Source organism: Abramis brama (assembly GCF_963993115.1).
Source record: "Abramis brama genome assembly, chromosome: 2".
Taxonomy (NCBI): domain Eukaryota; kingdom Metazoa; phylum Chordata; class Actinopteri; order Cypriniformes; family Leuciscidae; genus Abramis; species Abramis brama.
In genome coordinates, this window is record NC_139964.1 from 8,626,183 (window position 1) to 8,654,056 (window position 27,874).

General features: G+C 36.9%; 1 protein-coding gene across 16 annotated transcripts in view; it reads right to left on the reverse strand.

The window, feature by feature from the left end:
• LOC311077590 (protein NLRC3-like) overlaps nucleotides 1-15,799 on the reverse strand; it is a 52,680-nt gene extending 36,881 nt beyond the window's left edge. For 8 of the 16 annotated variants that reach the window (XM_084106140.1, XM_084106141.1, XM_084106127.1 and 5 more), the window contains exons 1-4: nucleotides 15,643-15,799; nucleotides 13,909-14,048; nucleotides 10,969-11,116; nucleotides 2,682-3,527 (exon numbers count right to left, since the gene is read on the reverse strand). In XM_084106140.1, the coding sequence (XP_083962266.1) occupies nucleotides 2,682-2,794 (113 nt within the window). In that variant the 5' untranslated portion in view covers nucleotides 2,795-3,527; nucleotides 10,969-11,116; nucleotides 13,909-14,048; nucleotides 15,643-15,799. The other 8 variants (XM_084106129.1, XM_084106133.1, XM_084106135.1 and 5 more) reach the window with 7 other exon arrangements.
• Nucleotides 15,800-27,874: the final 12,075 nt, after the last annotated feature.

Consider the following 27,874-nt stretch of genomic DNA (forward strand, 5'->3'; position numbering starts at 1 on the left):
CCAACTAGGCGAGACCTAGAAACAAACTCTGTGAAGACCCCTTTGACACAACAGTTCTCGGCACAGTCATCGGATCAGATCCACGAGAACCAGACCAGTCCTCCGCACAGACCCAATGGCCAGCTTCACTAATACCACATTCGTTAAGATAAAAGATCATAACAGGTCTCAATAAATAGCCTAGATTCATCGTCGATGGCTGCGCCATTTTGTTCAGAGCTGTTTGTTTAAACCGTCGAAACATAAGAAACTCTAAACCAAATAGCAGCTCACTTTGACTAGATGGTTACATGAAGAATAAGTTCTGAACTTACCACAAAATATGCTGCCGTTTACATAAAACGGTGTTTAAAACAAAACTCTGGTGTTAACAGATTCAAAAGCTTCCGAATGGCGTTGTAATTTTCTCTTTTACTTTCGTTTTTAACTCCAAACACATGTAAAAATGGCGGTTGGCACACAACGAAATGGTGCATTACCGCCACCAACTGGTATGGAGTGTGGATATGAATGACTACTAATTTTATTCCAAACAAAATAAAACAATACCGAATCAACAAAACAAAACAAAATCAACAAAACAAAACACAATCAACAAAAAAAATTAAAAAAATTAACACTCAAATCCTCTCAATTATATTGATTATTCTAAGATAATGAAAAACGATTCCATAGCACTTATCTCTTGAAATTTTTCTAAGAATTTCTATTAAATCAAAATGTATTCTTTTCATTCTAAGGTTTTGGATCATTTCCCACCTTTTTCCCTCATATTTCTTACAGTGTACCATGACGTGTTCTATCAGAGCATCATCAAATTCTCAGGTTCTTATTCTTATTCTTCTTGTTTTAATGGCGATTAACTCCTTAGAAGCATTTATCCTCGCTACTGTCTGTGTAATACTATAACACCATCTTCATGTGTTACTACTGTCCCATCTAATTTGCCACTTATTAATTAAATTTTTCTTAAAAAAATCGAGCTTCTTTTTTCCCTATAGGTACTAGGCTACTTTAACATCCACCTCTCTCTTGTCTAGTGCTTTTTTATTTATTTTACTAGTTTATCCAAGAGGTCCTCTGCAGCCTGTAGCACGATGATGCTGGATCAGATCCAACACGTACTGGGCGCTGTTATGCGCATGCGCGGTGGTGTGCTTTTGTGACGTCATATATGCTTGCGCACTAGTAGATTGTGATTGGTGTTGTCAACTGGAGTGCATTCCCCAGTGACTACAAGGAGATGTATCGAGTGCCATATAAACAGACCAGTTGCCTTTGTTGTGGGGACTTATTTAAAGACTTCCCGCCAGGCTATATTGGAGATATACTGAGGTTGCTGCTCAGCAGACTGCTTCATCTGTGACGGCAATCACTATAGCCCCAAGGACAACTATTTATAAAGTTAAAGTAACCCATGGAACAGGCAAAAAATCCAAAAACCAAGAGACACAACTTTGCAGTGAGTGAATGAGTGAACATGGTATAAATAGGCTGATACTAACAGGGTAATGAAACACAGGTGAATGCAATCAGTGATGATGAGTCCGGGCAGTGAGTTCTGGGAAATGTAGTTTGTGAGGGAGTGATAATAGTCTGGTGTGGAGTGCCCTCTGGTGGCTCTCAAGGGCACTCCAGCTGGTGACCGTTACACTATAAGCAGGTTTTGAAAATTTTGGATAAAAGGTCTAATTTATTTCATCATTGTAAAATTTTAACTAAATATGCGTTTTTTAAATTATGAAAAATATGATTAAATTTGCGGATATTTTACTTGAGTATTCAATTTTGCATGGTATGGCCCCACCTTAATGAGTTCATTAGACAAAATCATAGGCCTAACACCTCTAGTAGAGCTACCACTAGAGGGGACTGTATAATACCATATTAGAAGGAGTGCTTTTTGGCACTCAGCTTTTTCTAATAGAGCTACACATGCCTGGAATTCTGTACCTGCAAAATTAAGAAATATTACATATTTTACTTATTTTTCTGCATCCATAAAACAGTGGTTATTGGATAATCAATTATGTGTTCATAATTTGGAGTAGTGCCTTGTGTTTATCTCCTTATATCTAAAGTCATACTGTGTTTGCATTAATATGCTTTGATTATGGTTTTGCTTGTTGGAATGTGTTTTTATATGTTTTATGGACTTGTGGATTTTGCCATCAACCTGAGAGGGACTACAGATGAAAAATAGCCTGTATGGCTAAATCTGGCACATTTACATGATGGACTTGAGTGCTCATGTTGATTAATGTGCATTGCCCCTTTTAAAATAAATAAATTCAAATTCAAACTGAGTAAATTATACCAAGTTATACCATGGTCTGGGTGAATACTCGATTCTGATTGGCTGCAGGGTGTCCGTTAAAAAGTGATAATGTACACCTAAATAAACCGTCAGGCGTAACCAAGGAAACCAAGTTATTGTTTGTAACTTGTAACTTTAGATTTCGATTGTAAAACTAATTAAAATAGAAACTAATGTTTTAAAAATGTGTTATTTGGCAAGTGACCATGGTATAAGCGGGTTAATGCCCTTCGAGGTGTCCATTATCAGGTTTTAATGGACTTCGGCGGAGGCAACCCTTACATAAATTACTTGACACAACAACATAAACTATGATTCTATTTAGAAAGGATTTTTCTTTGTAACTTATATATTAAACACTCACAGAGCTTTAGTGCAGTTGATCACAGCTGGTATCAGTCTTCTTCTACCCTCATCTGATGTGTTGTATTTTTTGAGGTCCAGCTCATCCAGCACCTCCTCTGACATCTGAAGCATGTAGGCGATTGTTGAGCAGTGAGCAGGAGAGAGTTTCTTCTCTGAGTGTTTGTCTGATTTCACAAACTCCTGAATCTCCCTGGACAGAGTCTGATCTTTGACTTCCAGCAGACAGAGGAACAGATTGATGGATCTTTCAGTGGAGGATGCTCTCTGAGTTGTTCTCTGAGTGTGTCAGTAGATCCTGTAAGAGTCTCTGATTGGACTCCAGTGAGACGCCCAGCAGGAACCGCAGGAAAAGATCCAGGTGTCCATTCTCACTCTTAAGAGCTTTATCTACTGCTCTTTTAAGCAAATTTTGTACTGAAGCAAAATTCTTCAGTCTCTCCATGGTAATGCTCACATGGTAGTAAAATGCATAGAAAGCAGCAAGAAACTCCTGGACGCTCAGATGAACAAAGCTGTAGACTTTCCTCTGATGAATCACAGATTCCTCCTTAAAGATCTCAGCGCAAATCCCAGAATACACTGAGGCGTCAGTGATGTCTATGCCGCTCTCTCTCAGGTCCTCCTCATAGAACATCACATTGCCCTTCATCAGCTGTTTGAAAGCTACTTTAGCAAGTTTCACAATCACTTCTCTGTTGGGCTGCAGGAGTTTCTCTGGATCTCTCTCTTCATACTTCTGATTCCTCATGTTGATCTGAATCAGCAGGAAGTGGATGTACATTTCAGTCAGAATTTGAGGGATTTCTGCACTCAGATCTTCTTCCAGGAGCTTTTGAAAAAAATCCTGTTATGAATGGAAACAGTTGTGAGTCGTTTTATATGCTTGACAGACAGACAGACGCTGAAAAAAAAAAAATCAACATGTTATATCACCCCGGCGCACTAGGGGGCTCAATTTCGCTATAACCGAATGGGTGACATTTGCTTGTTGTAACTCTTCAAAATTAAACTTAATTTATTTATTTTTTTCAACACTGAATCTAATACTCAAATATTTAACTATTGTAAATATTATACAAAATGTGTATTGGTCAATCTCAGGCAACTTTATTTAATTTTTTTACAAGGTTTCTAAGCAGAAGATAGACGCATGTTTTCTCAGTCCTGTTAACGAAACTCGTGTGCCATTTAAAAAGCATGTTTAAAAGCATGTCAGTTAATTCCTTTGTTTTCCCCACAAGAAAGTGTTTATTTTAAATAAATTGTTGGTTATATATTCAAATAACTGATATTTGTAACAAAAAAATCACTATATATTAAGGCAAAGTGTATTTTAATAAAAAACACAAAGCCATTTTTTCATTTTAAAGAAGACCGAAGACTCAAGTATATATGTTTTTTTATAATTTAATTTATTAAACAATTGTATAAATGATGGACCAAACAAAACTGATAAAAGCTGTGGTTTAACTTTATTTTTTAGAAAATAAATAAATAAATAGTAACAGGAATGAACACTTGGTAACAGGAATGAACTATTTCATAACAGGAATGAGGAACAGGTAACAGGAATGAGTGTCCATATGTGTGTGCACGAGAGAGAGTGTACATGACTGTGTGTGCATAAGATTTCTATGTTGAAGTGATGTACTATATGCTAGTAGTACTTCACAGCAAAGGAGGTGGAAAGAGAAAGAAGGAGAGAGAGAAGAAGAGAGAGGGAGGGAGTAAGAAGTAACAAAGAGTTACAAAGAGTAACAAAAAGTAACAAAAAAGGGAGAAAAGAGAGGGTTGCGGGTGTGTTTCGCTCCTTCCATTGCAATATGCCATAGGTGGGTGTTTCTGGCACCTGCATAGTATGGGTTTTCTCCGTCTTCTACAAAATATAAGGAAGACAAAGACAAAACGTGCAAGTCACTTTGTGGTGGACTGGCTTCCTGGAAGTACGGTGTTCACATTGTAAAACTAATGCTAATGTCTACAATATAAGTAATTGCAACCTTAAAACTCATAATTCAGGTGAATAGTATTATATCAACTAATATTTATAGTATTAAATCAACACTCCTGAGAATAGAGAAGACTCTATTCACTCCTGTTACTTTAACTTAATCCTGTTATTTTTCATATAAGTAACAGGACTGAAAGTAACAGGATTGAGTTTTTAAGCAAAAAGTTATCAAATACATGACATATGGCCACATAGCATACATGCTAATAGCATGAGGACACTGAGCAAATTCTAGTAACTTAACAAAAGTTCATATTTTTAAAATAAACAAATAAATTCTAAGAAATCATTTAGGTAACAGGATAGTATGTTGAGATTGACCTTCTCAGTCATAGTTACAATTTCATCAAATATACAGAAATTAAAATGAGAGGACTTACTTATGGTCTTCCCATTCCCACATAGCAACATTGTGTCGGCCCAGATCCGGCCCACATCTGGCACACGTGGAAAGATGATCTGGCCCACATGCAGCGTGGATCTACGGCACTTGAGTGGCCCACTCCTGTTTGCCAGATCTGGGCCACAAGCAGGCCATAGCAATGCCACATGTCAGCCAAGAGCAAAGAAATAAACCAGAACTGGACCTTATCTGAGCCACAAAGTCTGTGTATATTAAATATGAAGTCATCTCAGCCTTAATAAGCCTGTTAACAAGCAGAATCACTGAAGGAAAGAAGAGAACAGAAAAAGAGACGAGCAGAAACACAAGATCTATAACTGACTTCAGACACAGCCTTAGAGGAAATCAACAGAAGAGAAAAGAAGACATTAAATCTGTGAAGATCTCAGCAGAGGAGGATTAAACAACTCCACAAACAGCATTACCAGCTTCACTTATTACTAACCAGACTGACTTTATTTCTGTCAGACGTCTACAGAAGTTTTTATTGAGAATTAACAGAGTTTAACTCTAATGTGTTTCATTTGAAGTCACCATAACAGTGAATAGTGCTTCCATTAGTTGGGCTCTTAACTCTTCTTATATCTTTTGTCTTCTTTGGCCACTGTGACAGTGTGTTTGTCAAACACATTTACAGCAGCAAAGAAAGCTAAAGTGAAATGAGATTAGGTGATGATGGTTACCTGTTGATGGTTTTATAATCATCATGAAATAACCTGCTTCACTGCTGTCTTTGAAATCTAAAAATTATGTTGTTCAACTAATATATTCACATTACATACATCTGCATACATACGTAACATCTGCAGCGTGAGATCCAACAATATTATTACAATCAGTTAGCAGACTTTAACAAACATGAGCATAAAACATTACTGTTCGATGACAAACACAGACATCAATAATCAACGTATGAATCTCAACAATGGTGACAATCAAAAGTACCTTGCTGCAATGCATGCTGGGTACCATCATAGTACAAAACTCCCAGCATGCATTGCAACATGAATAAATTATGCAGCTGAATTGTCCTATAATTTTGTTTGATTCTAAATATTTGCTTTTATTTTTTTGCTGTTTTTTTTGTTGTGACATTTAGTAGCTTTTCAGTGATGTTCTGAATTATTCTGTTTATTTAAAAAAAAATATTGTCACCATTGTTGAGATTCATGTGCTGATTTCTCATATCGCTGTGTGTCACCATTGCTTCATTTTTTGTGCTCATGTTTGTTAAAGTCTTCTAACTGATTGTTATAATATTGCTAAATCTCACGCTGCAGTAACAGGGTTTGTGATGAGAATATATTAATGGAACAAAACAATTGTTAGATTCCAAAGACATCAGTGAAAAAGGTTATTTCATGATGATTATAAAACCATCAACAGGTAACCATCATCACCTGATCTCATTTCACTTTAGCTTTCTTTGCTGCTGCAAATGTGTTTGACAAACACACTGTCACAGTGGCCAAAGAAGACAAAGGATATAATACGAGTTAAGAGCCCAACTAATGGAAGCACTCATCACTGTTATGGTGACTTCAAATGAAACACATTAGAGTTAAACCTCTGTTAATTCTCAATAAAAACTTCTGTAGACGTCTGACAGAAATAAAGTGAGTCTGGTTAGTAATAAGTGAAGCTGGTAATGCTGTTTGTGGAGTTGTTTAATCCTCCTCTGCTGAGATCTTCACAGATTTAATGTCTTCTTTTCTCTTCAGTTGATTTCATCTGAGGCTGTGGCTGAAGTCAGTTGTAGTTCTTGTGTTTCTGCTCGTCTCTTTTTTCTGTTCTCTTCTTTCTTTCAGTGATTCTTTTTGTTAACTTATTAAGGCTGAGATGACTTCATATTTAATATACACAGACTTTGTGGCTCAGATAAGGTCCAGTTCTGGTTTATTTATTTGCTCTTGGCTGACATGTGGCATTGCTATGGCCTGCTTGTGGCCCAGATCTGGCAAACAGGAGTGGGCCACTCAAGTGCCGTAGATCCACGCTGCATGTGGGCCAGATCATCTTTCCACGTGTGCCAGATGTGGGCCGGATCTGGGCCGACACAATGTTGCTATGTGGGTTGCCTTTAGAAGATCAAGATGATGCAACTTCCTGTTGAAAATGTGTCTTGTGGAATATTCCAAGTTTTTCAGAGGGGGGAATGTGTTAGGGTAACAGGACTGAGTGAAAACCCGGGGACATGACTAAAATGTGTATTTTATCTAAAATATTAGATAAAAAATGTTTTCTCATAATAACAAACACACATTTTAAATAGATTGGATATAAAGTCACACAACAATCCCCACAACTTAAGATTTATGAAGGATTTTAATCATTATATTTCATGGCAAAGTTTAGAGACAGAGAGTGGGACATGCAGAAAATGTGGGGTTTTTTTCACATTTTTTTGTGTTCTATGTAGTTTTTATTAATGTTTTTAATTATAAATTTAAAAATTTGTAGTTAGCTTAATATGCAGGACATTTTGCTTAATAATAAAATGTATTTTAGAGTTAATTTTTATGTAATTTTATACATATGATGTTCTGGGGACAGAAATGTCACCCATTCGGTGGAATGGCTCATGTAGTTTTAACTCCGGGGCGCTAGGGGGCACAATTTCGCCATAACAGGATGTAGTTTTAACTCCGGGACGCGATATTTTTTTTTCCCATGATGGTAGGGGAAGACCAGGCAGGTAATCTATCGACCGGAAGTTGAAGCCGGCCGCGTGCCGCCATCTTGTAGCAGAACTTCACTTGCGTTAGCATTCCATTGACTCCCATTCATTTTGGCGTCACTTTGACAGCGAATAACTTTACATCTGAGGCGTTTAAAGACTCCATTTGTCCATTATTTATTTCTAAAGAAACACGACAATGTATAAAGGGCTCCATTACCTTCTATGTTACATTATGGCCCTGTAGAAACAGTTTTTGTAAAAATAGGCTAACGATTGCGTCATAACCACTCGACTCTCTGTCATAGCATAATGCTTAAAACAGTGTTTAAAAACTAATGAATAAAATACATAGATTATGTTTTTTAAATAAAACAGTGTTTAAAACACTATACCCAAGAATGAATGATTAAAACAGTAATGTACATTTTAGTTACAGCAGGTATAAAAATAATTTGTGATATGATTTAAAACTTATATGGTTTAAAACAGCATAATAAATGTTGCAGATTTTTAAACATCACACTTTATGATAAAAATATCTGTATCACCAGATAAAATTACCAATAACATGTTTAAAATCATATTACTGCAGCATAAATTAATTATATAGAGAAAAAATATAAAAAAAAATTTTTTTTTTTTTTTTTTTTGATGACCCAGAGAGCTGAGATGGCGAGCTGAGATGAGCGAAAGTGTGTCCAAACTATATGATCCAGAGGGTGCCACCTGTATTTATTGGCCATAACAAATATTGGAGAAAAACGCTGTTGTGTCCAATAGAGGGCGCCATTGCATTATGAATTTTGGTACCTTATCTGTAACCTCAGTGTCTTATCAAAGCCTCATGGGCTGTATTTCATGCTAGACTCCCTACTGATGAGATAGCCGGTTCAACAGATTATAATTGAACAATAAATGATTAGCAAAACACACTACCCTTTGTTTTTTGAGAGGCATTATTGCCTTTGTTTATTTTAACTAAACATACAAATGTGTGTGACACACACACACACACACACACACACACACACAGTCACGAGCGCGCTCCCCTGCTGGTTAACCCTTTGATCTCCTTTGATCTCTGTTGATCCCTTTGATCATATGCCAAAAGGGGCGGGCACCTGACACCGGAAAGGGCGGGGCACCTGTCAATCAATCATTTTTGACAGGTGGTGGATCATAAGGACTACTCACACTTAAAACCTTCTTCTTCAAAAGACGACATCATGCCACCTCGGCTCTTTAAGCAGATCGTGGATAAAGTGAATCTTAATATCTTGAACTTAATCAACAAATGCCTTAGCCAGGGCATCTGTCCAACTGATTTTAAACATGCTGTTGTGTCTCCTTTGTTAAAACGGCCAAACCTCCCTATGGGCGACCCAAATAATTTTAGGCCGATTTCAAATCTGCCATTTTTAGCAAAGGTGCTAGAAAGAGTTGTTTTTAAGCAACTTCAAGACCACCTGTGGTCGAACTCCATAACTGAGGTGTTTCAATCTGGTTTTAAGTCAAGGCATAGCACTGAGACAGCACTGGTGAAGGTGCTTAATGATATTTTCTTGACTTTGGACAAAGGGGAAAACTCTGTATTGATGATTCTTGATCTCAGTGCTGCGTTTGATATGGTGGACCACAATATTTTGCTGTTGCGTCTGGAATCTTGGGTTAGCCTAAAGGGGAATGTCCTTAAGTGGTTTAATTCGTATCTTGCTGAAAAATCTGTTTCTGTTATTGTGTGGGGTTCCCCAGGGTTCGATTTTAGCTCCTATTTTATTCTCTCTATATATGCTACCTCTTGGTTCTATTTTTCGGAAACACAATATGTCTTTTCACTGCTACGCGGATGACGTACAGATTTATTTTTCGGTAAAACAGTCAAACAGTAATACTTTCGGTAACCTATTAGCTTGTATTCAGGAGGTGAAAGACTGGGTGGCAGCTTATTTTTTAAAACTAAATGAAGAGATAACTGAGGTTATAGTTTTCGGCCCCAATTCCCACTTAGTGTCTGAGCGACTAAAAGATTGGCAGTTGCAATCTCTGAAAAGGTTAAAAGCCTTGGTTTTATCTTGGACTCTGAGCTAAAACTGGATAAACAAATCAATTCTGTGGTTAAATCTAGTTTTTTTCACTTAAAGCTCTTAGCAAAAACCAAACCATTTTTATCTCCAACAGATTTTGAGAGAGCTATTTCTGTGGTCGTTTTCTCTAGAATGGATTATTGTAATTCACTGTATGCTGGGATTGATAAAAAAGCTCTGGCAAAACAATGTTGTTGCAAAACATACAAAATGCTGCAGCCAGATTGATTAAGTCAGCGAAGAGAACGGATCATGTTACACCTTTATTGAAATCCTTAAATTGGCTGCCAGTCGAGTATAGAGTGCATTACAAGATCATTGTTCTGGTTTTTAAAGCACTACATAATTTGGCACCACCATACCTTTCTGAGTTGTTGTCTGTATACATTCCGTCCAGGTCATTGAGATCGGAAAATTTAAATCTCCTTGTGACTGTAAGAACAAATTTTAAACGTAAAGGTGAAAGAGCGTTTTCTCGAGTCGGTCCTATACTGTGGAATAACCTCCCGCACTCTGTCAGATCAGCAAAGTCGTTGGTTGTGTTTAAGTCGTTGTTAAAAACCCATTTATTAGATGTAGCAGTCGGAAGTGGCAAGGCCCTTTGTGTGAAAGTGATACAGTATGCAGCTGTCCCCTGTCTTATGTTTACATTCCATTGCTTGTTTGTATGTCATTTGTAGTTAAGTGTTTTATCCTACTGTTTGTGAAGCACCTTGGGCAACGCCTGTTGTATTATGTGTGCTATATAAATAATAATAAAAAAAAAAAAAAAAAAAATAATAATAATAATAATAATAATAATAATAATAATAATAATATATATATATATATATATATATATATATATATATATATATATATATATATATATATATATATATATATATATATATATAGCCATACATGCTCAAAGCAAAATATATTGAAAATAATAAGCACTAGTTTCCCATATATGGAAATGTGTTATGTAATATATCGCATTATATTTTGCAGTATATCTCCATATATTTTTGTATATCACCACTCACACATTTCAGGCTTCTGGGATCCAAAGTAAATCACTTTGAATAAAAGTATCTGGCAATGCTAAAATGGCCTGTGTCTTACCTGGGGTCAGAGGTCACTGTTGCATCACTGAATTCAGGAGGATTTGTCCTCTTGGATTGATCACTCTTCACAGACTCACAGCTTGATGCAGGAGATGGAGAACTCGTTTCAGAGGCAGTGTCCTCATCTTCTGAGACTGATTTCAGACCTTTTATGTGGAAACTCAGAGTTAAATTCTGTAGTGCAATTATACAATACATTTAAGTAAAAAGTAAAAAGCTACAACATTAGTACAGTCTTAATCTACATGACATTGCAATCTAACTATTTTCCACATATTATAATAACATGCAAAAATATATCAATGTAACATAAAAAAAATAATGGTCAAAAGGGATTCAAAAGTGGTATACTCATAATAATAGTTACAACCAACTATCTAGAACCGTATCCTCCTGTTAAACACATTTATGCTGAAGTGGTTCTTCGTGTTTGGGATCAGGGTTCTTTATTCCCACATATTTGTTTTTTAATTCTGTCAAAAATTACTTGGTAAGTAATCTTTAAGTAATCTTCTTTTTAACCTTCCTTATACCTTTGAGAAAGGCACCGTCCGTTTATAATAGTGTCACATTTAAAGTCCAAAGATTATGAAGGCAGGTTAAGAGTTTCAAAATAGCAACAAGGTTTATTAACAGAAGTGAACAACTCGAGACAGAGAGCAGAGTAAACACCAACACTACTGGACAAAGAATGAGTGAAGGTGAGGAACTTAAGGAGTTAGTTTACCCAAAAATGAAAAATCTGTCATCAATTACTTATCCTCGTGCTGTTCCAAACCTTTAAGACCTTTGTTCATCTTCAGAATACAAAATAAGATATTATCTCAAATTAAGATAGTCCTCAAGAAACCTCAATTTTATGAAGCGACATGAGTGATTTGTTTGCGAAAAAATAACATTTTACTAATTTATTTACAAAATACACAGCAAAAACTCCAGTGTTAAATGAACTCTCCTGGGAGTTTATATGACTCCAGACTCAAGAGTGTTAAAGTGTTAAAATATGAGTGTTAAATTAACACTCAAGAGTGTTAAAGTTAATGAGCTAATTAAGTGATTGATTGAGTGATGATTGACCAATATTAAAGACACCTGATGTGAACAAGCAGAATCACCAAAGGAGAAAATCTAATTTTTTAAAGGGGTCATATAAGGGGACACATTTCAGTACAATCAACTTGTAAAAGTACATGTACCATTATATGACCCCTTTAAGACACCGTTATGGTGATCAGTGTTTGCTTTAGTTGGGCTCTTGACCCTTAAATCATTAACTTTAGATTTTGTTTGGCTGTTGTATCTGAGTTATCAGATGAAGAGAAAAGTTGATCAGGTGGCGTTGGTTATATTTTGACATAATCATCATTTGACCTGAATCACAAATCTCAATTTTAACCGTCCACACAGAAGAAAATGAAGAGTTGAATAAAGTCGTTATTTTTGTTTTGTTTTTGTGCACAAAAAGTATTCTCGTCGCTTGATAAACAGGTTGAGCCACTGTAGTCACTTGGACTATTTTAACAATGTCTTTACTAACTTTCTGGGATGGCTATAGTGATTACCTAGCAGCCTATGGAGGAGTGAGACAGCTCTCAGATTTCATCAAAAATATCTTAATTTGTGTTCTGAAGATGAACGAAAGTCTTACAGGATTGTAACAACATGAGGATGAGTAATTACTGACAGAATTTTCATTTTTGGGTGAACTAACCCATTAGGTTAAAAGTTTATTTGTTTATATTTGTTTAAGTAAAAGCAATTATGTTTATGATGGCCAAAATAATCTGTTATGAATGGACAGTGCCTTTCACAACGGTGTAAGAAAATTTGAAATCACAGCATATGGCTTTAATGTTTTTGTGACTGGGCATGTTTATCCAAAACCCTAATAATTAAAATGTTTGTTGTTTACTTGCTTGATGAAGAAGATGATAGAAGTGTATTTTATTGAACAGACTTGGACACGCATGTTCTGTTAAAGGTTCATTAAAGGGTTAAAGGGGCATTAAAAGGTTCTGTACAAGGTTTAAACCTATTGACATATTTAGAAAATAATACATATTCCTAAATAACCTTTAAATTACCATATTTTTGAGATTATGAGATATATTTGTATGTGTTCATTATACAGTAATATGGAGAAGGTCAACGTTCTAAAAATAATTAAGATGTACTTTGATGTAGCTGTATTGTATCATTGTACTACAGAAAACTGTTTTAAAAATTACTGTTTCATCACAAAAGGTCTGAAATTTGTTTTGAGAAATGAGAGTAGGAGAAAACTAAAATGAGTTTCCATACTGAAATACACACAGATTGGAGTGTCTTGTGAGTGTTGTGTTCTGGGTCGTTTTCTCCATCTGTAAAACCTCATGTTCTTCATTCACTCCTTCTCTCTCTCCCTCTATGATGTAGAGATGTGTGTAGATACTGTTTATCAGGATTCGATTCTCTTGGAGTTTATGTCCCTCAAAAATTAGCTATACTGTTTTAGAGGATTAGCTATACACATTAAATTTACATTTATTCATTTTAGACACTTATCCAAAGCCATTTACAAATTCAGAAATTATCCTAAGGAGGCAGTAGCGATTCCCAAATTGAATGCATGGCCATTTAGTTTTATTTAAAACTAATATCATGGATGAAAAATAAATAAAGGGAATCAGGCATTAGAACAACACCTTGGTGAGTAAATAATGAATTAAATTTTTTATATTGGGTGAACTCTCTTCAATGTACTATATTTCCTCTTGAGTAAATAAAAAGAATATCAAAATATAACAAAATATCAAAAATAGCATTTTTTTTTGGTAAGAAAGTTCAGGAAAGTGATTCTTTGCTTATCTGTAATGTAACATTAGGTGTCACTCATTCACTGCTTCTGGAAAGCCACTTTGAATAAAAATGTCTGCTAAATGCAAAAATAGAGTCTTACATTCGTAATGGATTGATCACTCTTCATAGACATGGAGCTGGATCCAGAAGATGGCAAACTCATTTTAAAGGCACCGTCCTCCCACTTCCTTTTCTCAAAAAGTAGAGTGATTGATTTCAGATCTTTTATTTGAACCAGAGCTAAAAAAAATAATAATAATAATAAAATAAATAATACAATGATGCTGTACTGAAGTCAAAATTATTTAATTTATAGTATTTTTTGGACACTGCAGTACATATACATTAAACTCTTAATCTTATAAGACATTGCAATCTATTTGCCTTACACATTATGTAAAATAATTGTAGTATAAACCAAAGATGCTGGTTTAAAAGTTCTATTTAGAGACCATATCCTCTTGAAAAACTTGCTGAAATGGTTATGTGAGGGGTCAGGGTTCCTTATTCATCCCAACTTGTTTTGTGGCCTTCTTAAACAATTGCTTTTACTTAAAGATGCTGTCTGTAAGAATGACAAAATAGGTACTGCAGTCCAAATTCAAAATATTGGAGATTGTTGTTTCCCCCGTCCCCTCCTCCTCAGACTCAGCGCTCACACGGTTGCCAGTTTGAGGACACGCAACAGGATGTGTTTGCAATACGCTGTGTTTCCTGCCAACTGGAATCCCGGGGTGTCGAAATACTATTGGGTGAACTGGCATTGGGCGAGATCACACAGACCAAAACAAAAACTGACAACACGGAACGTGTAAAATAATAAGTAAAATAACTGTCTGTAAAAGTGTTTTTCAGAGAAACGAGTATGTGAACTTAGTATATTTCCTAAATATCTGCAAACATATTACGGTATTTTTACGCTTTATTAGAGTAAAAAAGTTACATACAGCACCTTTAAATGGAAGACATTGTGACTTTGACCTCAGCTGTGTATTTCTGCTTATACAGACAATCACATGCACAAACCACAACTGCAAAGAGGAACTGAAACAACAAAATGCTCAAAGCAAATGATTTGTAGAGGAACTGACACAACAAAAGGCTAAAATCACATGATTTGTAGAGAGGAACTGACACTGTCACACAAAAATGGACACATAAAAATGGGTATTGAAAACATAATAGAGGATTGTGCAGATATTTAATTGAAAATTGGCATGGTTTTAACATGATTTACATCTATTTTGAGTTTTTATTCATTTTCAATATTCAACAGTATGTTTTTTTTTTTTTTTATGTATACCCCTACTGAGGCTACATATTATAAATCCAGGTAGACTGAGACATTAAAAAAACATTATTATTTCTTATTATGGCATCGTTTAAAGTAATACACAGACATTAAAGATCATGGTTCTTTATTTAACCTTATAAAGGGTTCAATTTAACACCAATAGTTCTGCTATTGTTACAAAGAACTGTAATAGGTACCATTTAGGACTATTTTTCTAAACATTAAGAAAGCTTAAGCTAAAGTTCAACTCAAAGTTTAACTTGATGTCACATGATCTAGAAATATTTGTATATAAAAAATTATACATATTTTTTTTTTTCATTATTTTTTTTTATATTATTATTATATATAATGATCTGAGGAAATATCAAAAGTAATTTTACTTTAGTCATCCATGTTTTTGCCTTTGGACAGAGCTTTTCACTGTCAAAATATAATGATCCATATTTGAAATCCCATGTGAGGAAAATAAAAAAAATCAAACAGCAGCTCATTTTTATATGACAACATGTTTACATGAAGAATAAGTTCTGAACTTACCACAGAATCTACAGCCGTTTAAAAATGAATCCAGTGTGACAGGTTTAAAGCCTCAAAACAGAATAACTTTTCTTTTCTTTCACTTTTATTTCTAGGGAGAAATCCAATCACAGATTGATACTGTCTGAAGGGGAAGCAACATGAACTGTCACGGTTTGGGTTCCCTTTCAAGGCGATCACTTCGACATTACGTCATGTGACGTATATGGGAACTCCTCCCCTCCTCCACTTCTGCTGAAATCTTATGGGCTAACGCCAGCTGAACCAGCTGGCCATTTGACCCAATATGCAAATACTGACAAGCCCGCTGGCAATTACGTCAGAATCTCTTTCTTCACGCTCAAATCGAAGTGTGCTACTCATCATATTAACTACTTCGCCATTGTTGAAGGTGCAACCAGAAGATACTCACCTGTCTTCAGCATCCGATGGCATCAACTTGCAACCTGTGTTTGGGCCCTATTGGGCCGCCTGACACCCATCTGTTCTGCGTTGCCTGCCTGGGCTTGGCCCACGCCGAGACGGCCCTAACAGATGACCTCTTGTGCGCCCACTGTGTGAAAATGTCAGTGCGTGCCCTCAAAGAAAGAAGGGAAGTGGCTCGAGCAGCTGCGGGAATTGGGCCCACTGCCGCCAACGAGCCGCTGGTGGGCCCTTCCACCCCCAGGGATAGGGAGCTCGACGCTGTCCGCTTCCCGGACGCAAGCTTCTGCCCCCCTCGCGACGTCACGGACTTCGTCTCCTTCGGGGCTGGTAGGGAGGATGACTCCATGTCTCTGTCGGCGTCGGAGAAGGACTGGGGGTCCGAGCTGCCCCCCCTGGCAGACACGTGGTTCCTCCAATCGAGCCAATCGTCAGGCCACGTCAAAGAGGGGGACCCCGTTTTTCCCGGACGTACACGAACACGTGGTGAGATCGTGGGCTGCGCCCCAGTCGGCGAGCACCCACTCTGCCACTCTGGCCATGTTTGCACACGTCGACGAGGCAGAAGCCCACGTTTACATGCGCATGCCCCCCGCCAAGGAGACCGTCACCACCCACCTGTGCCCGTCGACTTCTGCATTGGGTTTGGATCGCAGCCTGCCGTCCAAGCCATGTAGATTCACGGCCCACCAGACTGATAGGCAGTCTCAGCTCTCCATGCCATGGCCATCTTACAGGTGTTCCAGGCCAAGCTGCTTAAGTCCCTGGATGGCGTCGCTTCTGAAGACGCTGACGTCATCTGGGATCTCCGCTCAGCAACCGACCTCGCGCTAGCGGCCACCAAACGCTCCGCGCAGGCTGTTGGACGCTCCATGGGATTCCTGGTGGTCCTTCAAAGGCACCTGTGGCTGACACTTTCGGATGTTAAGGACACGGACCGGAAAAACGCTGCTCAGTGCGCCGATCACTCCAGCCGGCCTCTTTGGTGACGCCGTGGAGACAGTCACGGAGCGCTATTCAGAAACTCAGAAACGCGCCAAAGCAGTGAGTCATGTCATTCCGTGCCGGGCGCCACCTGCTCAACCTCGTTCCCACTCTTCATCGGCCTCTCGCCAACTTCAGGGCCCGGCTAGACAGCCCGCGGTGCCCCGCACCGAATACTGGCGCCGGCCGGAGCAGACAGTGGTCGGGACCTAAGAGGAGGGAACAGGGTCAGAGAAGGAGCCCACGCCGAGGGAAGGTCAACGCGTCCCCCTCTACATCCAAGCCGTCTTCCTGACGGGAGCGGGCAAGAGGGAGAAAGAGCGCGAGGGAGGACCCGCCCCCAAGCGCCGTGTTCTCATGCATCAAGTCCCTCATGTTTCATCGAGCGACGAATGCATGTCAGTTGTGAATGTTGTTTACTCTGTTCAAATAAAAACAAAATGTATCCCTTCACAAAAAGAGCTTTTTCTTCCTCTTGTGCCTCACTCTGTGTCACCCGCCCTGCCTCAGTACAGCGCAGAGTAACAGTTGGTAACTATAATGGCATCTCGTGGGCGCGAGATTGCCAACACCACACACAGCCCGCCGCGAGCCACACTCCCGCCAGAGCTATCAGCCTTGCGGGGGTGGGGCCCCGGCCTAAGCATTCACTATTCAGCATCACAACGGTTTAAGGAAATATGATTAAATACTGCATTTGAACCTGATAGACCACAACAAAGTGGTAAGAGTAATGTGCAAAATGTGATTTAAACATTTAACCCTTTGATCATTAGGCTCAGGTTTAAATCAGTCTGCCTTTCAATGTAAAATGTAGAGATGCACTGATTGATCGGCTGGTGACCGGAATTGGCCGATTTTCACGTGATCGGCCATGCCCGGCGACCGGCCGGTCAGTCTGACATGTGCCGATTTTATGCTGGTCAAATGCTCTCGGGCACCGCATGATTAACATCGCGCAACATCAGCATTACACGTGCACACGGAACGCACATGTAGGAAACCTTATGAATTACAGCCGTTTCACACCGCAAATGTCAGTGGTGCGTGAGCTGTGCATATGTTTTTCAGCGTGCATGTTAATCAATGAGTGCATTCACACCGGCAGCAGGAGCAGTGCGTGAGCGTCAAGCAGGAGCGTCGCGTGAGCAGCAGTGAAGCGCGGGTTTCGGCACGGGTCTATTTTTGCTACGCTGCTCACGCTCAATTAAAATGAAAGCACACTTTTGATGGACAAACTAAAAATGATTTCACACAAAAAGTGTTCAAAATGCACAGAATAAGTATGTCTAGTGTGTTTTAACAAGAACTCCAGTAAGTCAGAAAAGAAAACGAAGACTCAAAAATATTTGTAAAAGATTTAACCATTTAAACTTGTTTTCATTATTCAGTTTTGGTTGCAAGTATGGTTATGATTATAAAAAATAAATGAAGTAAACTAGCCAGAAATTATAGAAATATCTTTATACTGCAAGGCTAGCTATATATATATATATATATATATATATATATATATATATATATATATATCTGTGTCTGTGTGTGTGTGTGTGTGTGTGTATTTCCCACACCAGGAGTAATTTATATAGTTCTATTTTATAGCAATTATCTGTTCAAAAAATTATCTATGTTCTATGCAAAATGTAAAATGTTCTATTAAAGAAAAGATGGAAAATAAATATTTGTGTGTGCTGTAAAGTGGTTAGAAAAAATGAAATCACAATCGGCTAAAATCGGTATCGGCAGGTCAAACCCAATGAGAAATCGGAAATCGGAATCGGCCTAGAAAATTGTAATCGGTACATCTCTAAAATGCCACATTTCAAAAATTAAAAATAAAATGTGTCTTAATATATTTAATGTCTTGATTTGAGCAATGTTGATATATGTTATCTTTTTCTTAAGTGTCTTAAGTAAATTTTTATGGATTCTGCTACATTTAGTCAGAAAAAGCAAGGTTAAAAAATTCATGATACACAAGAACATAAAAACAATTTCTTAACAAAAGATTAGATGACCCCATCACACACTGCCCCACATACTTGAGTATCTGCAGTTTGTAGTTTTGCAGCTGGACTCCTGAATCTCCTGGGTGATTGTAGCTCAGATACAGCTCTTTCAGGTGTGAGGTGCCACATAAACACAGCCTTCCTCTGTCACCATACAGCCTGACAACCTACAGAGACAGAAGGGTGTGTGTGTGTGTGTGTGTGTGTGTGTGTGTGTGTTAGGGCTGGGCGATATATCGCATGACATTGTTAGGCGCATCTCGTCAGTAAAGCCGGTTCCTTGATTAGTAGTAAATCGCCATCACCTGCTTTCAGATGGAGCGGCATTTACTACACAGCAAAAACTCCAGTGTTAAATTAACACTCCTGGGAGTGTATATGAGTCCACACTCAAGAGTGTAAAGTGTTAAAATATGAGTGTTAAATTAACACTCAAGAGTGTTAAAGTTAATGAGATAATTAAGTGATTAATTTAGTGATGATTGAGCATTATTGAAGACAAGCAGAATCACTGAAGGAGAAAATCACAAATTGTAAGCCACCATTATGGCGATCAGTGTTTGCTTTAGTTGGACTCTTGACCCTTATACATTCACTTTAAATTTTGTTTGTCTGCTGTTATTGATAAGTCTGGGTACCGAGTACGATACTTTTAAGGTACCGACCGAATTGCTTCGATTCTATTGAGTATCGAAAAATGACTTGTTGTTCGGTACCAGATTTCGATACCTAAGGGGTTAACTCGTCAACGTCAGTGAGCCAATAAGCACAGGGATGTCCCGATACCACTTTTTCACTTCCGATAAGATACCGAAGCCGCAGCTTTGGCTATTTGCCGGTACCGTTATCAATCCGATATTTTTATTTAATAATAATAATAATAAAATATATGGAAGCACTTTGCTCAATTAGTCACATAAAAACATCTCACTCAAATGGAGAACAAATACTTCTCCAGTATATAGCCCACAACAACAGTTGATAATGAAAGACTGCCACCCTTTATTCAAAAGGCCTTGAGATATGTTTGGTAATTGTACCTGAATGAATTTAAAATTAATTTGCTATATTTCAGATCAATATATTTGTTTCCTTAAAATTTTAATTAACACTAACTTTATTCTCATCTGAATTATAAATTATTTATTTCTGTATAAAATAATACTGCTTTTAAAAACACATTTGATTTTCTTTTTTAATCAATGTAGAATGTGTAACTTAAAAATAAACAGATTAATGCTCTGTTTTAGGACAAGAAATGAAAACCAATGCAATGCAATATGATGAATGTCCAAAAGATGAGATAATTTTGGCTTTTAAACAGTGTGTGTGTGTGTGATTTTGGTTGGGTGACAGTTGTAGGTTACAGTTTGACAAAAGCACAATGTTGTGTTTTACACAAATATATGTAGGCTAACCACTTTGCAGTTTTAATGATGTCCTTGTCCTGTATGAACAAAATGACGGAGTATGTTTTTATGCTTCCACTGTTCGATCGCGCCTGTGCCTCTCTCTCTCTGACACACACACACACACACACACATTCCAGCATTGCAATCTTGACATTGCAGCCTGTTCATTATGTTGCGTTCACACCAAACGCGAATAGAGCGTCAAATTCACGTCTATTGCGTTTAGTTCGACTATTGAACATTTTGAATCCATTCGCGCGTCCAAAGCGAATAGGACGCGCGTATAAAGCGAGCATTTGAAGCGAAATAGACGGAGTATGCTTAGTTCAGAGCTAAGGCGGTGTCCCTAAAGAACCCGCATATGTCTATGCGCGTATCTAACAGTAAGATACTTTAATTAATGTGCACGCGAATTTTATACTTTTTTTATACTATTTTTATACTGTGTATTCTCCGTGTAAATCCATGCACTGAACCGTGATGCACGTACCGTTTCGGTTCAATACGAATACATGTACCATTCCACCTCTAATAGGTATCGTATCGGATCATATTTTTTCTCCCCTCCGATCTCCGATCTCGCGTTCTGGGCCAGTATCAGCACGATACCGATGACGTGGATCGGATGGGGACATCCCTACTAAAAACAATAGTTTACGCGGTTATGCCCAGAGATGTGGCTCATGTGAAGTGTGTAAGCGTCCCAACCCCCTAATATGAGGCGCTGTCTAGGGCTTAAATCAAACTTCCTTCACGCACACATATACTAAGTAGTCACATACATGTATACTGCTGAATGCTCAAACAAATACATATGAAATGCACAACGACACACCTAAAGTTGCGCACGCAAATACACGCAAACTCTACACACACGAGACGCGCGGAACTCTCCGAGCGAGCACACACACACACACACAAACTCGCGCACATACTCAATGAGACGCGAGCACACACACACAAACTCTCCGCGCACAGTCATATGAGACGCGAGCACACACACACACACAATACCCTAAAGATGTGGAAAAGTCGATCAAAAGTGTGGCTACATTTCTCCAGGCTCGATGCCAACAGCGCGCGATGCAGTTTTTGCGGTAAAATAGTTGCTGCAAAGACCGGTACCACGACAAATATGATGAAGACCTTGACAGTGCACAGAGTAAACATAAGAGCAGAAAGTTGCTCTGTCTTCGACTGGTAAATGAAGAGATACCTTGTTGATCACTCTTACAGTGTTTATATTGCAATAATGACCTACTGAATGTACACTACCGTTCAAAAATGTGTTGGTAAGTAAGAATTTTTTTTTTAAGTAAGGATGCATTAACCCTCTGGGGTCTAAGGTGTTTTTGGGGTCCTTGAGATGTTCTGACATGCCCTGACATTTGTGCTTTTTTCAGTTGCTTATAAACATATCAATGGCAAAGGTGTAATTACACTATTTAGCACAAACAGGGCTACCATAATATGTGAGCAACATGTATGTACATGTTTGTATTTTTGAGAAAACAATGTTTATGCATGGTTATTGAAAAAACTAAAAATGAAAATGTCTGAAATAAGGCCACAAAACACATACTAAATATGTGTCAATAAGACTTCTGAATAATGCATTTTGTCGCCTAGAGTTTTTTTCCTCAAAATGATGTGAAAATCATCCTTCCTAATCATTCACATAAAACAATACATTGATTTAAATTTTGTACGACACTTTTTGTTTGGAAAGGCAATATGCGGGTGGGCGTGATTCACACCTGAGGAGACAATGGGCCCCCGCATAATGAGGCTGCATACTTAATGAGCCTTTCATTCAGGTGTGTGACTGAGCCACAAGAAAGAATGGACAATATATATATATAACTGGTTCACAGTTGTTGTTTTTTCCACAAATTGTGCTTGCAAATTTTTTTTTTTTTTTTGTGCTATTTTATTAAAAAGGTTATACAATTACAACAACAATTAAAATTGTAAAAATATTTCCAGTGTAATCTTTCTTTGTAAAAACTAAAGTATACATTTTATCATACGTAATTCAAATCATATGAGCAGAAATTGGCAACATTATAAGCTTATTTGATGTGGCAGTATTTTACAGTAAAAACTTTATAATCTATCCGATTTTTACTCATCTCAGTATAGCAATAGAGTTTGGTAAAAGCTGTTCATTCATTCACACACAGAAACGCGATTAATTTTTAAACAGTATTTTTGCCAGCTGTAGCTACATAACAGCGCACATCTGTGCGTTCATTCATTCATACATAGAAACGCGATTCATATTTAAACAGTCTTTTTGCCAGCTGTAGCTACATAACAGCACGCATCTGTGCGTTCATTTATTCATACATAGAAATGCGATTCATATTTAAACAGTCTTTTTGCCAGCTGTAGCTACATAACAGCACGCATCTGTGCGTTCATTCATTCAGCGTGTACAGACACTTGCGATTAGAACAAAGCAGACATAGAACTGACCTATTCCTCAGCCGGATCCCTTTGCTCCTCGAAATGAAAATTCCAGCACTTCTGAGGTAAATTTTCCAGGATTATTATTAAGATAGTATTATTCCTCACAGCATCGTAAAGTAATGACTCTGTTAACTCGCGGTGTGTGTTATCCAGCTGATGTGGGCGTTCACGGGTTTGCCTGGATCACCTCAGATCATTTGCGTTTGAATAGCGCGCGCTCTCCATGGGCGGAGTCACATTAAAACATAATGAGCTGAGATAAGAACGACTGACATCTCTCTCTTTTCATACATATTACATAAACTGAGAATATTTGTTTTTTATAAAAATTAATTTAAAAGAAGAGAATTCAAGCTTCATGCCTGTGTGTCTGTATGCCTGTTTGACTGAGTATTCGCTGAGTTATTGTTCATTTTCGGACGTGTTTCAGAATTGACTTCACTGACAGAGAGAAAGCAGAACTCACATCATGTTTATTTTTCTTTATTTGTCAAAAAGCACAACACTTTGTTTTTATTGTGAGTATACACAAAAATAATACACACTTAACAGGATCGATTGATGTATGAAACTGGTTTGTAATATCAAAGTCAACAGAGTATTTGGACTCTCGATTGAACTGCTAAGAAAAAAACCGAGCAAATCACGCCGGCGTGATTGCCGACCTCAGAGGGTTAAAGTGATCAAAAGTGACCTTAAAACATGTGTAATGTTACAAAAGATTTCTGTTTCAAATAAATGCTGTTCTTTTGAATTTTTTATTCATCAAAGAATCATGAAAAAAATGTATCATAGTTTCCAAAATATTAAGCAGCAAACTGTTTTTATATTTCTTTAGTATCATGTGACACTGAAGTAATGATTTTGAAAATTCAGCTTTGACATCACAGGAATAAATTACACTTTGAAATATATTCAAATAAAATAACAGATTTTAAATTGTAATACTATTTCACAATATTACAAGTTTTACTGTATTTTTGATCAAACAAATTCAGCTTTGGTGAGCATGAGCTCTTTATAAAAAACATTTTGTTCCTTTGTGCTTTTTTTGTTCCTTTGTGCACTGGCTAAGGAGCATGAGTCAAACTGAAAAAAATAAAATCAAAGTTTTTCTGAGCTAATGTGTTATGTAATCTTGTTAAAATGGATTTCATAAAATTGGTATCGACAACAAACCTTAATATCTCCAGCTGACAGTTTGGGCTCTTCAGTCCATCAGAGAGCAGCTTCAATCCCGAATCCTGCAGGTCATTGTTGCTCAGATCCAGCTCTCTCAAGACACAGTTTGAAGATTGCAGAGCTAATGTCAGACTCTCACAGCACTGCTCCAAGAGATTACAGCCAGCAAGGGGACAATGGTATGGGACAAAATATGTAATAAAAGAAGGTAACTTCACTTCAGAAAAATGTGTTAATAGTAAATGTACAGAAATTAAACACTCACAGAGCTTTTCTGCAGTTGATCACAGCTGGTATCAGTCTTCTTCTACCCTCATCTGATGTGTTGTATTTCTTGAGGTTCAGCTCATCCAGCACCTCTGACATCTGAAGCATATAGGCAATTGTTGAGCACTGAGCAGGATAGAGTTTCTTTTTTGAGTGTTTGTCTGATTTAACAAACTCCTGAATCTCTCTGGACAGAGTCTGATCTTTCACTTCCAGCAGACAGAGGAACAGATTGATGGATCTTTCAGTGGAGAGTCCATGTCCATCTTTGATCTTCTCTTTAATGTACTGTGTGGTTCTCCTGATGCTCTCTGAGCTGTTCTCGGTGTGTGTCAGTAGATCCTGTAAGAGTCTCTGATTGGACTCCAGTGAGACACCCAGCAGGAACCGCAGACACAGATCCAGGTGTCCATTCTTACTCTTAAGGGCTTTATTGACTGTTTCCCTCTGCAGACAATGAACTACATCCAAAAACTTGGATGTGTCGACATATTTCATTACATAAAGGTAAAACAAATAGAAAGCAGCAAGAAATTCCTGGATGCTCAGATGAATGAAACTGTAGACTTTCCTCTGATGAATCACAGATTCCTCCTTAAAGATCTCAGTGCAAATCCCAGAATACACTGAGGCGTCAGTGACGTCTATGCTGCTCTCTCTCAGGTCCTCCTCATAGAACATCACATTGCCCTTCATCAGCTGTTTGAAAGCCACTTCAGTTTCACAATCACTTCTCTGTTGGACTTCAGGAGTTTCTCTGGATCTTTCGCTTCATACTTCTGATTCCTCATGTTGACCTGAATCAGCAGGAAGTGGATGTATATTTCAGTCAGAGTTTGAGGGATTTCTGTACTCAGATCTTCTTTCATGAGCTTCTGAAGCATGATTGAAGATTGAAGATGATTGATGAAGAGATTGGCATGATTTTATTTCAGTTAGCCTAAAAGCTAGTTTGATTTGCATTGAGAGATGATCTTATGGAAAGTACCCCATGCCAATCTCTAGGTATGGTGAAGGCTATGTGATGATGTGGGGCTATTTTAATTCCAAAGGCCAAGGGAACTTTATCAGGATGCATAGTATCCTAAATTTTTTTTTTAAAAAATACTTAAAAATAAAAATCTGCCTGCCTCTATGGGAATTTAACATAGGGGTGTACTCACTTATGCACCATGTATTTTAAGGAAGAACATTTATTTATTTACGATACATTATTCATTCACAAAGAAAATTGGTGTCCTTAAAGGTTGGATTTTTCCTAATTTTTTAAATTAAGGCATTAAGTTCAATTTCCAAAATATGATTTTTTATTCCTCTTTTTAGTCAACTTTAGCATGGGTGTATTCACTTATGCATTGCACTGTATATATATATCTTCTAATAAAACTGGAGAGGAAATACTTGTTTAAGTCATTTCACAATCACCCCCACACCAGCAACTGAAAAATACGTTAAATCTGGCATGTTTCATATTTGCCAGAAGAGAGCCATAAAATAATGCCCCTCCCTCCACCACCTCCTGCTGCGCCACCACCGATTCCGGAACCCTTCAGGGTTGCCATCCATTTGCCAACATCGAACACAAACCAAACAAATGCCAGAAGAATCCAGAAAAGGCCCGGAAGATTTTGCTATCTGAAGCTAGTTAAACAAACTCCGAGATTCAGAGTAGGTTTAAAGTTGCCAAAATCAGACAAATCCAACATGGTTTCGATCAAGTTCAGCGGACTCGGTAAACGTTCTCTGTCAACTCATGTTTTATTATCCAGAGTTTGTGATTAACTCGAGAGCGTGTATGTGTCACGTGCAGTGAACAGCCAATCACACGGAACATGGAGCGTCAGTTTGATTCACTTAACTTCTCAAATAAAGATGAAAAATACAAAAAGGCAACTAAAACTTTGAATGTATGCTCATTTTTTGGTGTTTTTGTATAAATATTTTATAATTTTTATTATTATTATTTTATTACTATTATTTTATGTTTTGTGGGGAGAATATTTATTGATTTATTTTTTAATTGATACTTCCTTATTTTGTAATTTAATTTGGTTTATTTTCTTGTATTTATTTTTTTATTTTTCTCTTTCTTTTTCTGAATTCAAATGTGATGTAATACTTATCAGTCCCTGAACCTCTGGCTTTCTTCTCTGGTTTATGATTTCTCACTTTTGTATTTTATAAGTAAATGTTTAATAAAAAAAAAATAATAATAAAGATGAAAAATATCCTGAATTTAAACACTTCTGCTGCAGCGAGAGCTTGAGATGGCAGCTAAAAGAAAATATCTGACTATATCAATGCATGTGAATCAACTGAATATAAATAAGAGCTCAAAAGAATACACGTTCGATTAATCAGTTTAAAAGCTTAATATTAAAGCTTTTATATATATATATATATATATATATATATATATATATATATATATATATATATATATATATATATGTGTGTGTGTGTGTGTGTGCATTATACATAATAAATATAATAAACATGTTGGGTGTAATGCATTAATAAGGAATTGATTACTGTAATTTAATTACCTTTCCCTTGAAAAAGTAAAGTAAGGGATTACACTTACTCTTTTTTTATTTTTTTTATTTAATTACACTTCTGATGTAGTTGCATTAATACTGTATAGACTATTGAACAATTATATATAAAACAATAGTGGATATAACATATGTAGCTAATGTATGTGTTTAATGTAACCTAATGTAAGAAAACCAGTAACCCAGTGTTACATTGTGCAACTGTTACATTAGAAACATTTTCACCTGTTACTCTCACTGCTGCAACCTAATGAAGACAATCATATTCATCAATAACTGGAATTTATGTTCACTGGAAAAATAAAAGCTGTAATTGATTTGTTTTCACTCAAATAAAACATGCTAGCGCAAGAAAGTAAATTGTTTAGCTACAAAACAAAATCTAATATGATTTTCTCCAATATTTAAAAAAAAAAAAAATTAACTTTTATGCTTACATGCTTTAAAATATAAAGACTTCGCAAAAAAAAAAAAAAAAAAAAAAAAAAAAAAAAAAAAAAAAAAAAAAAAATATATATATATATATATATATATATATATATATATATATTAATAATAATAGTTGTGTTAGAGTGAGCCGAGATTATTTTACAACAGAACACAGGATACATAATTTCCCTGTGGCAGAAGATGATCTTATTTAAGTTATGCTAATAGCGATAATTTTAGCCATAGCAATAAGTGGTGATTTTTTTTGTTTTCCAAAAAAGAAAGACAATTTCTGAACTAACAGTTTGTGACAATCCAGCAGGATGAAACTTTGCATTTAATAAATAAAATATAAAACATCTCAATTACCTCAAATGGATTAATCTCTCCTGTCTAGCATAGAGTGTAAGAAGCATTATTCTGTGAGTTCATCATTACTGTGTGTGCCTTCACTAAATATTCTCAAGGCTTCAGTAATTAATTCATCTTAGTGTAACCA